Source organism: Dipteris shenzhenensis, chromosome 18 (genome assembly GCF_047967505.1).
Source record: "Dipteris shenzhenensis isolate YYH24624 ecotype China chromosome 18, Dip_SZ_1.0, whole genome shotgun sequence".
Classification (NCBI taxonomy): domain Eukaryota; kingdom Viridiplantae; phylum Streptophyta; class Polypodiopsida; order Gleicheniales; family Dipteridaceae; genus Dipteris; species Dipteris shenzhenensis.
In genome coordinates, this window is record NC_141613.1 from 10,329,125 (window position 1) to 10,346,562 (window position 17,438).

General features: G+C 43.4%; 1 protein-coding gene across 1 annotated transcript in view; it reads right to left on the bottom strand.

Annotated features, from left to right (window-relative positions):
- Positions 1-17,438, bottom strand: part of LOC147890784 (uncharacterized) — a 50,423-nt gene that overhangs the window by 22,400 nt on the left and 10,585 nt on the right. Inside the window, exons 2-3 of the mRNA XM_087389636.1 lie at positions 10,591-12,512; positions 1,324-1,790 (exon numbers count right to left, since the gene is read on the bottom strand). Of these exons, the coding sequence (XP_087245762.1) occupies positions 1,324-1,790; positions 10,591-12,496 (2,373 nt within the window). The 5' untranslated portion in view covers positions 12,497-12,512. The remainder of the gene's footprint in view (positions 1-1,323; positions 1,791-10,590; positions 12,513-17,438) is intronic.

The following is a 17,438-nucleotide window of genomic DNA, read 5'->3' on the forward strand; positions in this document are numbered from 1 at the left end:
TTAATAGTAAATATGTTCTACCAAGGTGAAGATGTGGATTCAAAAGGGCTTGATAGCTCAAGGCCTTATGCATGGTTCTAAAAGAGTTATTGGGCATTCACAAACTAGAAGCAGCCAGAAAGGATAATGGACCTCAACAGTGGGGAAAGAGAGACCATATTCTATCCCTCCATTAGATGAATTTATCAAACGTACTGAAATTACCATTCTACATTGCTGCAAGATTATTTTTATTTGATGTTAATTAGGTCATAAGGATAGGCAATAATGGGGGGTGCATATGGCATCTCATAAAACATCAACCCAAAAACCTTGAAGTTTTGAGATATCCAAGGGCGTTGATGTCTTCTAGCCAACACGACTTGCTTTTCCCCCTATATCGTGAGCCCAATGGCTCCAAGTGCCATCATCCTAGGAGTGGAAACCACCAAGGACTGTACGTGGTAATGATTTAAATGTCCCTTAACATAAGGGACGATGGAGATCCATCACATGGTTGACAATAGGTGCTCATCAATTGGAGAGGAGGATCTAAGGGCTGTCCAGTGGTGCTGAGGACCCTAAAGACTGTTCTTTACCACCTTTATCCCTCATGGTTAAGGAATGTATCGAAACGTTAATCTGCAATTATGAGGCCCTTTTTCTAGTCTGATCCTCCCTTGCTGACCATGCTTCCCTTTGTATACGCATTAATCTTTACGAGATCATATCCAGTTCACCTTTTGGAACACCTCATGCACATCTTATTGCTGGGGATCATTCATGATGGTTAGACCATGCAAAAGATTTGTTGAAGATCATCACACCCTTTATAGCCACTGGTATATATGTAGGGGACTCGAGAGCAACTCTGGATACAGCATCTAGAAACAGAAGTAAACAGATGCCTTTACGACAAGATCATGCTCATTAAAGTTTAAGTGACGTATATTCTTCAGTGTGTGGTTTCAAATGAAACCCGAAAGTGTGAGATATAATAGGAAAAGCAGTTGAAGCCTGCATCTTGTTCTACAGTAAAGGAGATGCGAGATCATAACCTAGAACAGATGAAATGCATTGCAGTAATACTGTACAAAACTGAGAATAGAGGGACTCCTTTAGGACTTCCTAATCAATGTTGCATCTTTTCGTGAAAAAAAAAGAAGAAAAAGTCCTTGTCAATCATTGTCACATCATCATATTTCCATGGCATTTTGAAGGGGTTTCTTTGATTTTTGCCTTTATCTTCAAACAAAGCTTTTGAGTACGCAGAAAAGGTGTGAAAACAAGAACAATAAAACCAAGGGAATGATTCATGCAAATGATGACACTTTGAAGGATTACCTCTTCAAATTCCACCTGATTTCTTTGGTGTATGGCTCCTGTACTACACACATCGAGTTCCAGGCGTTGCAATTCTGCTTCAAGTTCAGCTTCCAGATCAGCCAGGTGACCTTCCCCGTGCATATGCTCCTCTGTAATAATACCTTGCAAATTCTGGTTTGCAGTCCTGAATAGTTCAAGAGGGCTCTTTTCAATGTCACTTGTACATGAGACAGCTGCAATTGGATGTTTCTCAACGTCCAGGTTGGAATCTGAAAGTGTCTCTTCATCATGCTCTTCATCGTGAAACCCTATGTTTGATGACGTTGGCATAGCCCGTGCAATGCCTAAGTGAAGTTGGTTTTTCAAATCATGAACCAATGCCTCTGTTTCCTTCAGTAGCTTGCCCAAATGTTCAAATTCATTCCTGCTGCTAGCAATCATGAACATGATACCAATTCCCATCCCAAAACCAAACACTGAATCTTCTGCAACAACAAGACCATTGAATACAACAGCTGAGAGCCCGAGTATTTGATGATATGGAAATAATGGACACTAAAACTCCTGCAAGAACAAGCACCCTTGCAAGAACGAGAGCACTCAATGCAACTATTGAGAGCTCCGTTCTTTTGTAAAGAGCAAATAGTACAATGAGAATAGATTATCACATGATCCATGCTATCTCCATTCCCAACTGAGATATGGCTAAGAAGGACACATAATCTTGATGATGGTCTTCATAGCTTCTGTTGTGTTCTTCACAAATACATACTCCTAACAAAAAAAGCTAGACAATGTTTAATGCTGAGGTACTTTTTTATATTTGTATCAATGAAGTAGAGTCAGATTAGTTCCAAGATTTGATGTAGCTCTATTTTGTCTGATTAGGTATACTGGGACCACCTGTATATTCCCTTATAATGGGCCCTCCCACTAGAGCTATTGGATTGTAAACAATTGTAGAAGTCCCCCCAATTGTACGAATTCTTTTAATCCTTGCCCCCTTAATTCATATACCATTTCGATCTCAACTAAATGGGGGTATGAACTGTACATAATATTCCTCTACATATCAGCCTCCAACCGTCTTTGGGAATCCTGTGTCATCTCCACGGCTAAGCTTTGAGAATTCCAGGGTATGTCTCAGTTGGGAACAGAATTCAGACCATGGGCCTTCCTGGACTTCGCACTAGGATAAGAGCCTATGCCGTTGCTTATGGACTGTTGGCTAATTCACTCGGTATGGCTTGGCATTTCGAGCCTCATATGCTGCTTTTCTATTGCTTCATTGACTGTCTTGTAGAGGGGACTGGCTTGACTACCAGACTCTATGGAAGCCTCGGACAAAAGTGGTGCCTTACAAACCTGGAATCCTCTTTCCACCGGCATTTGTGGTATCTTAACCTCTCTCAAGCATGCAAACATAGTTGCTTTGACCTAAGGGTCAAGTGTTGTGCAACCATGGTTCTTACTTACATTAAGTTGCCTCTGATGCAGAATTATGCAACCTTAGAATAACTTCATACGCGAAAAAAAAAAAACAAAGAACTTACAGTCGGGCTAGTAGCCTAGGATCAAGGAACACCGATAGGTTAAGTAGGTCAAGAGAACTGTAGGGGACAAGTTTTTTTAGTTTTTTTTTTCAACAAAACAACTTCTACTGAGTATGAAAGACCCTCCTTGAAAAAACTCAAGAGAGAAAAACATCATGCAGTACATGAAATACACCCTAGATTCACCAAAAATGAACGCCTAAATAGAGCAATCAAACAACCAAGGTTGAGACTGAAAATGCCATCTTAACCTTGTAGGTGACTCCAAGAAAAAAGGGAAGCCACTCCATTACCTGAGAAATACCGCCCCCTTGGTAGAGGCCGCCCGCGAAGACCCCTGCATCCTCACCCATATGGGAGGCAAGTTTGATGTTGGCATTTTTTCTATGGAGAAATATAGCAGATTTGTAATCATGTCAAGATTTCTTTTTGTAACAAAGTCAAACTTTATACACATGTTGGTTTTGAAAATCACAATATATGGCCAAGAATTTCCTCTCGTACGCCAAGTGGATATCAGGTTAGTATCTCCTTCCCCTCGCAAGTAATATCTACTTTTCTCCCTCACAACACGACAGACCCGTCAGCTGGTTGACTCACACATGCGGACTGCATATTTCCCCTCACTCTCTAACTTGAGAAGATACGCGATGGGAATGAAGGTGGTGCTTGCCAGGCAGCAAGCTATATCTTGAAGACCATAGAGGAGGAAGAGGGAACAGGTAGGCTACTCAGGCTAATCACCAGCAGTGTCCTGTCACATGACTTCATTCTTCGGCGATGCAAACCTTCGCCAAATCCATTGTTTGCCGAGATTATTTCCTCTATCCTCTGCCAACTTGTGCCCTTGGTCCAACAGACAGCATATAGACCATCCAACACCTAGGTGGATAGATGATCCCCTGGTTCCTCAGTAGAGATCTTCCATGACTCTCTTACAGGCTGCTATGATATGCTATGTACACCCTCCTGCACAAACATCACGGTGTATCTCTCTACCTGTTCTTTTGCCGGTTTCAGATATCAGTCTTGAGTGTGGATTCCCGCTTTAATGGCTCCACCCTTTGTTTTATTACATCTGGTTTTCTTTAGCCTCCTGTGGTCTTCCAAATACTATAACGAGCTTTCTTTCTTTCTTTCTTTCTTTCTCAAGTTGAAGAGTTCAATCGGAGGGGTCATCCCCTCAGGTTCTTGCAACGCAAGAGCTAGTTTGGATGCACGTTCCTCCAATGGTCACCCTATACTTTAATAGGCAGATGGACTCCCTGTCCACATATGAGGAGATCTTGGAGGCCCTTAGGGCCCTGCCACCGCAAAGGTGCCCAGGAAAGGATGGCCGGGGACGCTGTTCTTCACGTGCTTTTGAGAGTGCATTCATGCTCCCTTACTACTACGGTTGGCCTTCCAAAAGATCTTCGACCCAGGATTGCTCCCTAGCCGCTCAGTTGGGGCTGGATTTGTATGATCCTGAGAAGGGAAGATTATTTAGATATCTGTCAGTGGCACCGTCATACAAGGGAGGCCTTTTCTCTTTTCCACCTAGTGCTCCAAGGCTTTCCCCTTGCTCCATTCTATTCCTTTTTGTGGCATAGGATCTAGGCTGTTTTCTCCGTTCTCAGGTTTGGCAGGCCTCTCAAGGTTGCATCTCCCAATTTGATAGGAGGACGAGTTGCTCAAGTCTGAGTTTGCAGATGATATGGCCCCTTTTGTGGAAAGTACTACAGAGAGTCTAGGGGGAGTTTGGGTGCCTTAGAGGTGTACTCTCAAGAATCCGAGGCTAGGATTAAATGGACCAAATCAGTTGGCTTCCTCATACAGCGACTAAAAAGATCTAGGAGATCTTGGATTGGAAGGACTCTCTTGGATTTCCGCTCCAGCTGCAAAGCGAGAAAGCATCAGGCTGTCAGGTGGGCATCAACATTTCATTTGAGCAACAAATAGCCTCAATGCTAGAGAGTGCGCGTCACAAACTACTATATTGGATCCCGCCGCTGCGGGGTTAGAAAGCGCATAACTTAGGCTATCAAGTGGGCATCAACACATCAGCTAAGCAATAGATAGCCCTGGTGCTAGAGACTGTGCGGCACAAACTATTGTATTGGAGCTCGACCAAACTCTCTTTAGCACGACACACCCTCATGACAACTAGGTCCCCCTAGCCATGGCCTAGTACATAGTCTCTTTTTGGTGTTTTCACAAGGGATATATGGGACAGCTCAAGCACTTGGCATTTTCACCAAGTCTTCCTAGCCATAGCCTAGTACATAGTCTCTCTTGTTTTTGTTTTCACAGGGGATGAATGGGGCAGTTCAGGCACTCGGTGCATAATTTCTTGTGGTAGGATCGGATGGTACCCGGAACACCAGAGCTAGGCTCGCTTGGCAGACGGTGTGCTTGCCCCAAACGAAGGGAGGACTCAGCATCATTGATCAAGAGATGTAGAGAAAAGCCTTACTGGGCAAGCTTGTAGCGCAAGTTCTCACCTTAGGTTTGGAGCATTGGAAGCTCTTGCTTTGGCAAGGACGACTCAAGAACACCCCCGTACACAGGAGGACTATAGCATCAGTCTCATCAATGAATCTTCTCAAAGGCCCCCCTCACAAGAAAGGGGTCACTATTCATGAGGAGTACATAGGATATGGTAGTGCTTGTCTAGTGGACTCATTCGAGACAGCACACAATGTTGTGTGTAGTTTAAGTGCAGCCCCTTCTCTGGCATTTAGAGATCTGCGATAAAGAGGGATGGGCAATGGACGCACATTGGATAGGTGTAGTGGGATAGTGGCTTGGCTAGTATTTTTTAAACATAGAGGAGTCGTCTTTCTTGGGACACGAAGGCACGTGCAAGAGTCCTCTCTTACATAAGAGGGAAGGTGCGAGCACGTTGGATATAGACACCGCCATCCCTAAGTCTTGGTGGGTTGGCCTCCACTGTCCTAGCTCCCCCAAGTTGTATGGATAGTTCTCTAGGGTAGGGGTGCCTCTGAGGATACTTTTTATAGGCATCAAGTCCTCGATTCTTTCCGTCCCATGCTCTACAGAGTGGGGCCAAAGATTTTCTTGAGCAAGAGACAGAGGGAGGCCCAGAGTTGGATGGGCCCTAGACATTCTTGAGTGGCAACAATGGACCAAGGCAATGGGTCGTCTTGGTAAGCGTTGGTCCATTGGCTCAGTATCATTCACATTGGGAAAGGACCATTCACAATGGCGGCTTTGGTTGTGTGAGGGCTAACCCCTTTAAAAGGTATAGTGGAATCCAATTGAGTGGTTTTAGCCTTTTAGAGCAAGGCACTCGGAGAGGATTATAGAGGTGTCCTTTTTCTCATAAACTACATGCATCGGTCGTTGTCTTTAGCCTGATCCGGCCACCCGTAGTCCTTCAAGAGAGTGACAATGGGTAGAGCAGCAGTCCCCCAAGAGGCCATCATCTGATTTTGGTCATGCCTCCAAAAGATCACATAATTCTTCTAGATAGTGGCCCATGGGAAATTTCCCATTTTCTCATGGTTGGAGCAAATGCAAGTGGATGGGAGGTACCATCGATGCGTAGATAAAACCTCAAGACGATTTTGCACTGTCTGTGGAGCTACCCCGCAGCACAAATGATTGGGCAAGGGGCCCTCCGGATCATGGCTAGGATGCAACGTGACGTCACTTGGATCTCCCTCGACGTGAGAGTGAGAACTGAACAGCAGCATGAGCATACATAGCAAGCATGAGAGAACCAAGAGCACGTAATGTGTGGATCAAGAATGAACACAATGAGTCACCATACATCTAGTGACCACTGCATATATATATATATGACCCGTAGTGTCACATGACAAGAATAAGTCTAAATACATGAAATAAATCTAGACTAGCCTACATGTCCATACCAGTGACATAAGATGTCCTACATACCCCCTCTCAATGGTATGGATGTGATACTCTGGAAACATCTCAAAAGTACCCAGGGTACCTAAAGTACCATGGTTGCACAAATTCATCCATGAAAGGATATAGCAACCTATGGATAGTGTACACATGGTCACAATGTCATTTGACTACCCCCTTGACATTGTAGAAATGTCCCTCATCCCTAACTTCTCTCGAAATCATATGAATGGATCTGCTGCTGTTGCTGCGAGAGAGATTCAATGTAGAGATCTACAACATTATCCTCATTGAGACACTGAAGAGCAATGTAGCCGTCATCAATGCAACCCATATAAAATGATAGTGATTTTCAATATGCTTCACCAACCTAGTGGCGGAAACAAACCCCTCAATTGGGGAAGACCTCCTCCTGCTTAAGGAGCGAGGGACAGAAGCAAGCAGAGGAAAATCCACGGGTGAAAGAACCCGCCCACCTGAGGAGGGAGTCAACCTGAGATCAAAAGGAATGCCAACCACTGCCACACAAAAGGTGGAAGACATGAAATCGAAATCCTCATCCATTAATTCCGCTAATTCTGCTAGGGCCGAAAAAGAATACTTGAACTTCAGGCCTGGCGTCGGGGTAGGCAAGATGCCTGCAGTCGAAAATGGAGAGACTGTAGCTGTAACCCCCTCCCTCTATCTGGGAGGGAAGACACTGATTAAGGATGAACCTGCTCATAAGAACCCTGACCACAAAGATCTGCAACAGGGTCAGATGAGGGAGTCGGGGCAGCATCTAGAGCAAAATCCTGAGGTAAGCAGGGGGTAACCTCAAGTACCACTGGGAGGGGAATAAAAGTGTAGGCAACCTCCTTAGCAATAGCTTCCAGAACTGCAGAATAAGTAGCAATGGAGGTCCCAACATGAACGGGAACAGTAGCCTCACTGGGGCCATCTACAGAATGGGAATGTCCCATAGGAGTGGCCTCTGAAACAGCAGTCATCTGATTTGTCGGCAGATCAAGACCAGAGCCCATCGAAGGACCACATGTGTTGGTCGTGTAGAACGTGAGGTCAGTGCCGAAGGAGCACTCTATCGAGGAGGAGCTATACCAGAACTTTGTTGAGGTGGAGCTGTACCAGCACTCTGTCGTGGTGGAGCACTCTGAGGAGGTCAAGGAGAACTCTTCTAGTTTCAAAGCAACTTTCCCCTATGCAAGAAACAAACCAGAAAAGTGGTGTAGGTGAGTAACGCATGGTGCTCGTTCTCAATTGACCCGAAGTCACATCATGTGCAGGTGCGGCCATGGCCTGAAGGAGTGTGTCTTGCGGTCTGCCAATGCCCTATCTCATTGCGTAATTTAAGGAATCCTGATTTAGGTCTTCTAGTTTCAAAGGAGAACTTCTTCTAGTTTCAAAGCAACTTTCCCCTATGCAAGAAACAAACCAGAAAAGTGGTGTAGGTGAGTAACGCATGGTGCTCGTCCTCAATTGACCCGAAGTCACATCATGTGCAGGTGCGGCCATGGCCTGAAGGAATGTGTCTTGCGGTCTGCCAATGCCCTATCTCATTGCGTAATTTAAGGAATCCTGATTTAGGTCTGGTCCCATGAGCCAGGGCTGGAGCCAGGGCTGTGTGCGATTACCCTAGCTGCCATGAAGGTACCCTGGACATGCGGGCAGAGCTGAAGAGAGTAGTGGAGAAGTGCAGCGCTGTACCTACTCCCATGTGCAAAGGAGATGCCTTGGGAGAAAAGCCTCGGTGACCTGCGCATCTGTTGGTGTGTCTATCACAAGGATTTCTGCCCCTCAGCATTGGAAGCATCTCTTCGTTTCCATCATCCAGCCGGATTGGAGGAACTCGCTCTAATGTGTCTTATGGGGGCAAATTCTCACTTCCCATGCAATTAAAGGGAGGCAATTGTGTCGTAGCTGGGGGACTTTGGCTAGGTACTGTGTCGTTCTCTCCACACGAAAGTCACCCAGCTACCACATGAGATGATGATTTAAGTGGGTTATTTAATTTAGTTGAATTTTAAGTTGGAAGGAATTCTACTAACTAATTTATTTTAACTTCCCAGCTTTTAAAAGGCAAGATTCTTTTGAAGAGAACAATCAAAATTTTGTGCTTTTTAGGAAAAGGTCTCTTACGTTAGTAGTAGAAAGAAAAATGGAAGTATCAACCGTTGTGACTACATGTCCTACATCAAGATCAACGAAGCTTTTAAATCTTTTACTTTTACAACAACAAGGTTCTCTAAGAATAGATGATTTTGTTTGCACTGAAAGCTTTTTACCTATCTCTCCATAGTTGAAATCCTTTTGTCCTAAAGTTTTTACATACTTCCAAGCTACTATTGAATGCTTTCAAACTCTTCTCACATAACGAGGGAGAGAATCCATTACTCTAGGAGACTTCAAAATTCAAGCGAAGGAGAAGTGAAAATAGAAATCAAGAGTTCCTTATTTAAATAGAGTTCTTTGCCTTGAAAAGAAGCTTTTCGTTTTATAAAGAACCCAATGAAGTTTTAAGTTGGATATAATGAAGCTTATTTAGATCCAAATCCTCAAAAGAGAAGTTTTCCAAGGTGTATAGAAAGTTTGAAAAGAACTGACATTATAATTTTCAAAGACATTGGTTTATCTAGGTAAAGAAGTCTTCTTTTATAGTCTTGAGAAGCAAAAACTATTGGAACTGAGGAAGTAAAAGGAACTGAAAGAGGAGGAAGAGGAAGCGTGGGAAGCAAATCACAAACAACATGTGAGATTGCAGGAGAGCCAAGACCACCTCGCAACATAACTTTGGTTTCCATACGAGGGTAGCTCTATGACTATGATGGTAAACAAGAACGTTAAAGGGCTTTGTATGAGTTCTCCACATCATAGGGTTCTTTTAAGAAGTTCTTTTATTCTTACGAGAGTTGATTTTCCTTCCAAATTAAAACCGCTTGGGAATAAAGTGTGTACATTTCTAATCCAAAACAATTAGGTCGATCAACCTTGTAAAAACCCTTGGCATTATTGAATTGGCCCTCTATACTCTCAATAGGAAAGCAATGAAAAGATTCGAAACCAGATTTTGCCATTGCCGCATATAAGGGTTTCGAATTCTCAACCAAGAAATTCTTCCTATGAACTTTTCTAGCTTCCCCTAACATATTCTTGAAAACGAGTTAAAGCCGTTCGATAGATTTGTCCTACATAAAGCATATTACTACATAATTTTCTAGACAACATAAATACTTGTGTAGTATGAATAGGACTAATAGGAATGGAAGCTTCAAGATGGTTGTTTCTGAGGAGTCCTAGTTTATTAAGAATTCTTATGTTATTATTTATATAATGAGTGCTAACTAATAAAGCCTTAAAGTTATACCATTTAATGTTATCTTCCCCTAAATCATGAAGATTATTCATGTTTGACCTAGCTAAAAAGTTAAACCTTTCTCTATATATGTTTCTTGTAACTTTTTTGTTTTGATTTACCGAGCTAGACCCAACTAAATCAACCACCAAAGAGACCTGACCATCATTAGCATTTCTGATGTTGTTCGGTGATGTCAAGCGATCAACACGGTAGGGTAGAACATCTTGTTATATCAATGTTGGCACCATTTATCTCAAGACTTTTGAATGTCGTGGCAAAAGTGCCTAAAGCTCCTTCTCTCTCTCTCTCTCTCTCTATATATATATATATATATATGATCTTTTATATATATTATGATATATATATATATAAATATAAATTTTAGAACAACAAAAAATCTAAATTTGTATGATTGGACTTATTCTAGTCTTACAAAGGTATATATTACGAGATATATCTGATAATATATATATATATATGAATATGAGATATATGATATTTTACCTTTTGAGCTTGTGCGTTGTCTTCCCATGTGTTGATCACATGACGGTGTCATATTCTGCATCAAAGTGGGTAACTCTGTTTCCTTTTTCTCATATCTTTTACAAGATTTTGGAATATCATTCTCTTTGCTTTTGAGTGGCTTATAACCAGATGTACCATTTGTTTCAAGATTGAATGTGGAAAGATCTTCGATAGTGATAATTGATTCTCTCACATCTGTTTTCTCTTTCAAAGTCAAAATATTGCTAGTGTGGAAGTCATCTATACAGTTGCATTCATGTCGAACAGGACACTCCGGATCAAGGAGAGCCTGTAAGAGATATGAATGGAATACCTGAGGACTGGGAATAATGTTTTTATAGGGAAATATCAAGGAGTTCTTCATTGGTGGGAGTTCCTTGAGGGATATTGGGAAAAATATTCTTCTGGTTTTGGTTTGCTGTGGCGGATCAGCTTTTATATTCGTCTGCCCCTCCTGCTGCAGGTCACTATAGGCCCCCTTTTGAGAACAAAGTTGGGAATCATCCGTGTGACCACAAAAAGACGAGGCCATTTGATGGAAATCATGGGCTCTTTTCAACAATCTGCTTAAAATTCTACCAGGCTTTAGCTCTGAACCATCAGCATTATTGCTCCTACTTTTTCTGTAGCCAAATGCCTGCCGCGAGATTCTTTGTTTGTTCGAGCATTTCACAGTATCTTTTGAATCTGAATGACTAGATAGGCTATCCTTTAGCTCTTCTACGATTCTGAATTCCATCAAACCTTTTGTCCTGCCACTACAGAGAAGATTATCTTCACTATCAATCACAGTGTTCTGTTTTTCTGGCATATAATAACCATGCACAGATTTGAGATCCTCTTTAGCATCAATATCAGGCAATGGGGGTTTTCTTTTCATATGACCTAGGACTTCAAAAATATTTGGGGGGGATGCTGCATCTGACTGATGCTTCAGAAATCCTGTGACTACCTGGGATGGGATCACATTTTCTGTCACATGGTTGGTAGTTTCTCCCAAATCTGACACAGAAATCTGTTTTGACCCAAGTTTTGTTTTCTTTGACATGCTACCAACAGAATCCTGGTTGATCAGATGATGAGACGGTCCTTTGTGCTGGTCAGGACAAGTGCAGGAACCATTGTCTTCCGAAAACAACTTGCCTTCCCTAGGATGTCTTTTACAGGAATGTCGGTCAGCCAAAAAGGAAGCCTTCTTTTCAAGAATCTTTCCCAAAGAAATATCATGTAGATTGGTCAGAGTTACGGGCTGTCCCTGTAATGCCCCATTTACTTTCTTGACAGATAACTTAGTACCAGGTGAAGAAGGGATAATGCTTCCAATAATATCTCCTGAATCTGTTGTGCTAGTAGGTGCTGAGGATTTCAAATTAATTAAAGAGAGTTCTTTCCACCAGTCTTGCATGCACTCAGTAGTCACAGAATTATTGGTCCCTGACATTGTATTTACTGGTGAGAATCTGCTTAAATTTGGCGACTCTAACTTGCCACCTCTACGTTGGCATAAAAAGTGGTTCTCTTCAGGAGAATCTCTGAAGTAGCTGGTGAATGACTCTTCATCAAGCAGAATATCCTCAGTAAATTTCATCCCCTGATTATAGCTAGGATCACAAGGATGTGAATCCATACACTCCGCTCCTCCTCTGTCATTAACAAGCCTCCTGCCCACTGCTTTTACAGAGCTGGATCGTCTACGCCGACCGTGTCCCTTTGATGTAATTGACCGGCCTCGCTTTGGTGTGCAAGGTGGAGATCTTTGTGATGAACGTATTTTCGGAGTATGTCTGCATCTACTAGGGTCGGATTTGGACTTGTGAGCTTTCTGCCAACATCTGGTTAGGTATCCAGTACCTGCAGCTAATAATAAAAGCCACATATTTGTCATCCACCTCTTGCCAGATCTGCAATGATGAAAGACAACCAACAGCAGCAACCAACCTGATGTTAGTGCTTAGAATACAAAAAATTAGGATCACAATTTATTCAGAAAATGGTTCACATAGATATTTTTTCTGAAGAAAAATCACATGTAGAGAGAAAGAAAGAAAGATTAATTAATGTCTATAGAAGACCAAAAAGGCCTATGCGACCAAAATCTGAAATACATTGGGGTCATGCACCCCATTCGGGGGAACTAGAGATGTACAGGACACCCCTACATTGTAGCAAAAGAGAACGAACACGAGAAACAAAGCTGGAAGTCTATCTCAAACATGGAGTGTGTCAAAGAGCTGGACAAGGATCATGGAGCCTTGGAAACATGTCTGATATCTGCATCTGTCGTCTTGTGATCAAGTTGTGAATCACGCTTGTGAGTGCTTTGAGACAGTCTGTCATGAGACCGGTAGACTAAGCCCAAAAGTTGCAATGAGTGATCAGATCTGGGAGTTGGCCTGGCTAGGGTCCCAGCTAGAGTCCTTGAGGGAATGATCAGATTTGGGAGTGGGCCTGGCTAGGGTACCCAGCTACAGTCCTGAAGGAGTGATCAGATCTGGGAGTGGGCTTGGCTAGGGTCCCAGCTAGAGTCCTTGAGGGCATCATGAAGCGGCCTAGCACTGCAACTCATGGCATTATGAAGGTCAAGCTCAAAATCAGGTGGTCAAGAACGGGCTCACTAAGTGTAAGCTCCTCTCCTATGAAGAAAAAATTTGTAGTCTGCTGCTGTCTCCTTATCAAGTGCAGGTCGCATGACTCTGTGCCTCTAATACAAAAAGAATGGTACACCACTGGTCTGGTTGGTCAATGACTCAGCTAGTATCCTGAAACCTCTACTCAAAGAGGCAATGGTGTCTCCCAGTCATAGTAGCAAGGACATCTCATGAGTACGTGCTCTTCTGTCCCACCCTGTTTCGATATGGAATCTATGAGAGGATGTCTAGAGCTGGCCCATGGCAATCCTCACTGCATGAGAAATGGATCCATGGGTATCCTGGTGGCTGAATGAACCCATCCTCTGGCAAACAGAGAAACTGCTCTTTGTGAAATCCATCTTAATGGCATGCGGCTGAATTGGGGACACCAAAGTCTGCTGAATATAGACATGTCATAGATCATCCCTACTATACCAAGTGGACCTCAAAAATCTCCAAAGAACCTATCCCACTAACCCCTCAAGGAGTGTACAACCTCCGAAAAAAACCTCCCTATCCTCCATGAGATCTAAACATGCATATCAAATCCTCCCGAGGGAGATATTACAATTTTCGAAATATCCTTCTCCTGGGTCTGCACAGCAATGAGCTCCACCTTTTACAAAAATGGCCGTCTTGTGAATGATCCCAAAAAGAACCTCCCCATGTGACATTGATCAGACACCAGCAGCCACAAAAATCTATCGATAAATCCCAAACTCATGTATTCGGACTAGGTGTGAAGCCCTAAAACAATGCCTTACATTGTTAGTCTGAGAAAGGAAATGTTGAGAGATTGGGGAGGTACTGTGCTCCTCTCTAGTCAAGTGCCCAAAGCAATGCCTCCATGTTGAGTTTGCTAAAGAAACTATGTGATATTTCTTTCTCTGGATATAACACCAATGAGTAGATAACATGTCATAAAAGATACTGTGCTCAAACAGGCTGATGCCACTGAAAAAAAAGATTAGTTTTTCTAATAGCCTTTATCATTAGCCATTTCCAAATTGTTGGATCTCATCATAGCCTGGACAGAGTGTAACATGCAACGGTTATCTGATCTTGTAATTCACAGCAAGACCTTCTTTAAACCTTTAGTGAGGAATGAGCGTTGTTTACCATAGAGAGAGGAAGGAGATGAGGGTAGAGAGAGAGTAGAGTCGACAACCGATTGGGTCCCTGTACCCACTGAGGGCCCCCTCCCCCAATCAGGGGAGAATTTGCTTTATACTTGGAGAACTAAGAAATACAAAGAACACTCTTCAAGAGAGCACGGAACACGCTTCTGAAGAGCTCACTGTGCACACATATAGCAGACCCAAAGACCTGAGAGGCAACACCGACCAATACCGAGACCTTGATGCTGTCCACACTGACGATGTAGGACGCTTCTGCAAGGCAAGGAAGAGGCTTGTGCTGTCTAGCGGAATGCAAGGTTATTGCGTGAGTGAGAGAGTGAAAAGCTAGAAGTGATAGATCCTATGAGAGAACTGAGAGATGACGGAAATAGAGCTGAGAGTGAGCTGTGTAAACTGTAAAAGAGAGCTGAGAAAGCTGAGGAGACAGTGTCCAAACCTCTCTCCGTTTGTTGGTCCAAACCTCCGACTGTTGTGCTGCGTGGTCACCTTCAGATCAGGCTGAACTGATGGCCAAGGGACTGAGGCTAGAGCAGGGCCAGATCTGAGGATCTCAAGGGCTGCACAGGAGGCTGAAGTGGAGCTGTAGGAGAACTGAAGGCAGGAGCAAACTGAATGGGAAAACAGGGCAGCCAAGGGGCCCTTTTATAGCGCTGGACTGAGCCAACCCAGTCTGTAAACAGACTGACTCAGTCTGTTTTACAGACTCAGTCTGTATTACAGACTCAGTCTGTTTTACAGACTGGCTGGCCTACAACCAGCCTATAAAAAGCCCTCCCTGGCTCATTTGCTAGGGGAGTTTTTGGGCAGCCTGCTTCCCTGCTTACCTGTCCAGCCTTTGGGGACCCTAAAGGGACTCCTAACCTAGGCTAAGACCTAAACTATAAGATGGAAACACTTAACCTACTATTCTCCAGTGGGTACTAGTGAACAAGAACTGACTACTGACTTGACCTAAGGCTGTGTAAGAAATCCTAGATTTACTATATTTAGAAATATGCTAAGGAACAGAAAAGAGACTGAAATAGCAGAGAACAAAGAAATAATTGTATTGCTTGGGTGTCTGTAGTGTAGCTGTAGTGTGTCATCCATACAATTGGGCCTCTCTTATATAGAGAGTGAAGAGTCACACATGAAAAGGTGTGTACTCCAAAGTGTATGTGCATGAAGAGGCTTGAAGAACTCACTCTTCTCAATGTTGATGTAGAGAGAATTTGCGCGGAGAACTTCAAAAACTTGGTGAAGATGTTGTTTGTGCTCAGGTAGGGATCTGCTGAATACGAGGATGTCATCGAGGTAAACGATGACAAACTTATCGAGAAAGGCCTGAATATGTCGTTCATTAGTGTCATGAATGTGGCCAGGGCATTGTTTAACCCAAAAGGCATGACCAAACATTCATAGTGTCCATACTTTGTTCGAAAAGCTGTCTTGTACTCATCCCCTTCTCGTATGCCAATTTGATGATAACCTGAACAAAGATCAATCTTTGAGAATTGTGTTGCATGTAGAAGTTGATCGAAGACGTCATCGATGCGAGGCAATGGATACTTGTTTTTTATAGTAAGCTTGTTGAGGGCTCGGTAGTCGATGCAGAGGCGCATTGACTTATTCTTTTTTTCCACAAGTAGTACAGGAGATCCGAAAGGGCTGCGACTGGGCCGAATGTGACCTTTGTCGAGTAGTTCGGTGACCTGTCTTTGGATTTCTTCATTTTGAGTGTAAGAAACCCGATAAGGAGGTTTCGACGGTGGATTACTGCCGGGAATAAGTTCGATTGGGTGATCCACTGGTCGTCGAGGTGGTAACTGCTCTGGCAATTCCTGTGGAAAAATATCCAGGTAGGGCTCGAAAAAAGGTTGGTTGAGGTATTCAGGAGGATCCTTTGTTGGTGTCTCCTCTACTGCCGTAACCAACAGAAGTGAAGTCTTTACTTGACGTTTACGAACCCACTTCTTTACTAGTAGGACAGAGGCAACTGGGGTTGAAGGAGAGTCCCTAGAACCAGTTAGCTCAATAAGTTTTCCCTAGTGGACAAACTGGATAGTATGGCTACGAGAACTGATTGATGGATCATAGTCGTAGAGCCACTATTGTCCAAGTATGACATCGTACCGAGAAAGAGGCATGATGTCGAAGTTCAACTTGTCTGTATAATGTTGGATGCGAAAAGACAAGTTTTTGATCCTGGTGTTGCACAAGAAGGTAGTTCCATTTGCGAGTTCAATCTAATAGTCCATGAGACTAGGACCGGTGGTCAACCAAAGTTTGTCGACCATAGAACTAGCTAGGAAGTTATGAGAGCAGCCACTGTCGATGAGGATAGTGACCGTTGTTCCACGAATCGATCCTTGAACACAAAGTACTTGAGTGGCCAGGGAAGGTTCGGGGTTGCTGGCAAGGCTCAAGTGGATAATATTTGCCATTCGAACAGCTTTGCCTTTCTTGTCTGGTGCTGGGGTAGCATCTTCTGTTTGGGAAGTGCTAGGTTCCATATTGGAATTTTGCTTTGGTCGCTTGGGACAATCAAACCATCTATGGTCGCCTATACAGATGGTACAAAGTCCTTTTGTGCTGGAGTTGTTCTTCTTGTCAGTGGCCGCAGCTTTATGTTGGGGATGACGGTATTGACTTTGTGAAGAAGAAAAGGCGCGATCCTTGGAGGAGTGCTTCTGTTGGAATCCAACATATGATTTCTGAGACTTGTCGGGATCTTGAGACTGTCGCTGACCTTGATTACCCGAGTTTTTTCTAAACCTAGTGTTATCTTGAAGACGAGCACCTTTGGCCATAGTAGAGTTCTGTGTTCTATTAGCACTCTGCTTCCCTGTGTTTTGGAAATCTGTTATGCGCTCTGCGTAAGCAATAGCGCCAATTTTAGTGGTGATGTTTGCTTTGAGGACATCAACGCGTAACGAGGGATTTAGGCCTGAGATGAAAGCATGAAGGCGATCATCCTCAGTTAACCCATCAATCTCTAGCACCAATGTGGTAAACTAAGAGATGTAGGAAGACAGGGAGCCTATTTGCTCCAACTGTTGGAGTTTTGAACGTGCTTGGA